The sequence below is a fragment of the Quercus suber genome, unplaced genomic scaffold, assembly GCF_002906115.3.
Source record: "Quercus suber isolate HL8 unplaced genomic scaffold, Cork oak 2.0 scaffold_6, whole genome shotgun sequence".
Taxonomy (NCBI): domain Eukaryota; kingdom Viridiplantae; phylum Streptophyta; class Magnoliopsida; order Fagales; family Fagaceae; genus Quercus; species Quercus suber.
The window spans coordinates 2250029-2253565 of record NW_027069472.1 but is presented as its reverse complement, the minus strand read 5'-3'; the positions used below and the strand labels follow the sequence as shown (position 1 = coordinate 2253565).

At 32.9% G+C, this 3537-nt stretch overlaps 1 protein-coding gene across 1 annotated transcript; it reads left to right on the top strand.

The window, feature by feature from the left end:
* Positions 1 to 1126: 1126 nt before the first annotated feature.
* On the top strand, positions 1127 to 2859 carry LOC136067656 (putative B3 domain-containing protein Os03g0621600). Its single transcript, XM_065773839.1, has 4 exons — positions 1127 to 1213; positions 1834 to 2347; positions 2466 to 2650; positions 2794 to 2859. Exons 1-4 carry the CDS (start codon positions 1127 to 1129, stop codon positions 2857 to 2859), a joined length of 852 nt encoding a protein of 283 aa, XP_065629911.1.
* Positions 2860 to 3537: the final 678 nt, after the last annotated feature.

Below are 3537 nucleotides of genomic sequence, written 5' to 3'. Positions count from 1 at the left end.
CTACAATCTTCGAGTTATGTAGGTCTCGTTGAAAGGTTGTAGGTAAATGGTATCGTTTTTTGTCTTAGTGTATTTGAGATGAGATGACATGAAGCCAAGTGCTGTAGGCATGTGTATATAAAGGAATAGAAGTTAGAAGGGTGAATAGAAATGTAAAGAGTTTTTTGTGTGTGAGAAAGAGGAAAAGTCTTGAAATAACCGAATGAAACAAATAGTAGTCTTAAAATATTGAATAAAAAATGTAATAAAAATTACTCTTCAAACATTGAACCAAAAGAAATAAAGATTTTTATTTTTAAATTTATTCTTATCTCTGATGTGGTTTAAGAGTATTTCAATTCTTTCAAAGAGTGCACCACATTGCAGAACTTCATGCTCTCTTGCATAACAACAAATCCGTAGGTTTTTTTTGGAATTCTAATAGGGTGGTCATTGAACGGTTTTCATAATTGCTTGAATGGGAAGAGAGAGAGTCATAGAGTTGAAGGAAGTTTGAATTATTATTAGGAAACGTTAGTGAAGAGAGAGAGAGAGAGAGAGAGAGAGAGAGAGGTGGTTGAATAAAAGGAGAACGTAGACTTGGGAAAGCATCCAACTCTTCAATAATGTTACCATTTTTCAACATCCCATTTATTACTCCATCAAACCAAATCTATTGCCATTTTCTATTCAACCAGGTCTCTCTCCCTCTCTCTCTCTCTTAATTAACATTTCCTAATAATAATTCAAACTTCCTTCAACTCTATAACTCTCCCTTTTCCCAATAAAGCAGTTATGAAAACTGTTCAATGACCACCCTATTAGAATTCCAAAAAAAAACCTAATGATTTGTTGTCTATATATAGTCGTAGGATTCTTTTTCATTTGTCTCTAATATAGCACCCTTATCACATAGATGTTACTAAATTCTTGTTGGAAACATTAAAAAGGTATTTACTAAATTCTTGCCTTTTATCCAATGAATGTGGTCACATGTCCAAAAACTTCAGGCTAAAAACTTCATTTTCATCTCTTATATAAACCCTTCAGTCAGGCTCCATCGAAAACAAAAAAGACTATGTATATACATCCCTTTATTTTAACGTGCTCTCCCTCTCTTCAGTGTTTTCCTCCATTGGTTACCCAAATGGCAACAAAGCCTCTAGAGCCTTTGAAAAGAGTAAAGAAACCTTCCTTTTGCAAGGTCTTGATTGGGGACTTCCCTACCCAGTTGGTAAGTCTCTCTCTCGTGCATAAATATATTTTCTGTTTCCATTATTAGTAGTTTGAATATAAATTCTCAAATCATGTTGGTTGTGTTCATTCTTCCCTAATTTTGCTCTCATTTCTTTTAGTATACTTCCTCTACCATAGTCTTTGGACTTATAAAGCGAATGCCTCGAAGTAGATGTAGACTTGTAGTAGTCCTAACCATGATGGAGCTATCACTTTATTAGTCGAGTCCAAATCTTCTGTCCCATGTTTCTTGTTCTACTATATATTTCACAAATAAAAACATGGTACATGTCCATCTAATTTATTAAATGCTAAATTTATGCCTTCTATTATTTCAATTTCCTAAAATAAATAAATAAATAGCCCATCATATTTAGGTAATTGAAATAATAGAAGGCATAAATTTTGCATTTAATAAATTAGATGAACATGTAACATGTTTTTATTTGTGAAGTATTTAGTGAAGCAGGAAGTGTGGGACAGAAAATTTGGACTCTTATTAGTCTTATACTGTATTTCACTATGTTTCTGTAATTAATATCATAAATATAAAACTACTGCATGTACAAGTATATCAATTGCGCTTATATTTTATATTCGTTCTTCTTAATTTTACAGAGAATCCCAGAAGCATTTGTCAAGTATTTTGATGGAGAAGTACCTAACAGTTCTGTACTTTGGGGTCCTTCAAATTCAAGAAAAACTTGGAGGGTTGATTTGAAGGAAGTTGAAAACAATTTGTTTTTCCAAAAAGGTTGGAGTGCATTCGTGCAAGACAATTCCTTGGAAATGGGTGACTTTCTACTTTTTCGTTATGATGGGAGTTCAAATTTTTCTGTAAAAATATATGGAAGAGATTGCTGTGAAAAGGGTGTCGCTGGAGCTAGTAGAAAGAGTTATACACCTGTTTATGGCAATGGAAAAGAAGAAAAGGAGAAAATGAGAAATTATCTAAAGAGGAAAAGTGAACAATTATTGGTTGGTACTGGAGAAAATGAAGAAAAAAAGAAAAGGGGATATCATCAAAAAATGAAAAGAGAGAAATTATTGGTTAGTACTGGAACTAATGAAGTTGACACCAAGGAAATTGAAGTAATATATATTGATTCTGATGCTAGTGATGATAATATTGGTAAGCCTGATTTGCATTCTCAAATTAGATCCAAAAACAAACTAAACATTTCCTTCTTGAAACAGCTCCTACGATGCTTTAGAACTTTGGCCTTCAAGTTATTATACTTTTGGTGCAGGCAAGTGTATGGGGTCAATACGAAAAGAGAGAACAGGTATAGAGGTTATTCCAAGGCATTTGTCTTGTAAACTTCCAAAGATTCAAAAGGGTGCTAGAGCTTTTGAAGCAGCCAGCAAATTCATCTCAAACTATCCTTCCTTCCAAGTCTCGATGTACCCATGTTATGTGAATTCCGATCATCTGGTGAGCCCCCTAATCTAACTTCTTCATTGATTAAAATTTTAAAACATATATACAACATGACCCCCTAATGTTCATTCCAACGACTGAATTGGCTGTGTTAGAAAACGATTATAAATAGTTTTTGTGAAGCTGTGATTCATTAGAACACTGTTTTATCAAGCACTGGAAGGAATGACACATCATCTGATTCTCTTATTAGTTGCTTATGAAAGAAAGCAGTTTAATTTAGTTAAAATATGTGCAGAATTATGGTGCTACCCATTTTTGTGTAGAGACTTGAATGAAATTTTTATCATTTTTAATATTTTGAAATTTATAGTTTTTCTACATGCAAACACACTCAAAATAAATAAGCATATTATATGTTAACATGTTAAAGAAATTTATAGATGGCGGTCTCTTCAAATATAAATTTCAATTGTGTTTGACATCCTATGTCTTTGTTGAAACAAGACGTGTTTAAATCACATAGATGAGAAATGATACTTTAATGTTAGATACAAAAGTTACCTAGGATTTGTAGACTTGAGAACATGCATACATTGTATTACCTCCACAAATAGTATTACGATTAATAAAAGACTATTGATTTGCCAATGACTTCACATTTATTTTGTGCAAATATTTTGAGTAGAATGTGCCAACAAGCTTCTTCAAGATATATATGGAAAAGAGGGAACGAAATGTTACGCTTCGAACTTCAGATAAGTTGTGGACTATGAGATTAGTACGATATGCAAACAGCATGGGTAAAGTCTATGGCAAGCTAAGACAAGGCTGGCATGCCTTTGCAATTGGTAATGCTCTGATAGTTGGTGATGTATGCGTTTTTGAACTAATTGACAAGGCTGATGGTCTTTTTAAAGTTAGTATCTTCAAAAGTTCTT

Coding starts and splice junctions, on each gene's coding strand:
- LOC136067656 (XM_065773839.1), top strand. CDS start 1,127: ATGGCAACAAAGCCTCTAGAGCCTTTGAAAAGAGTAAAGAAACCTTCC. Junction 1,214..1,833: donor GGGACTTCCCTACCCAGTTG/GTAAGTCTCTCT, acceptor TTAATTTTACAG/AGAATCCCAGAAGCATTTGT. Junction 2,348..2,465: donor TGCTAGTGATGATAATATTG/GTAAGCCTGATT, acceptor CTTTTGGTGCAG/GCAAGTGTATGGGGTCAATA.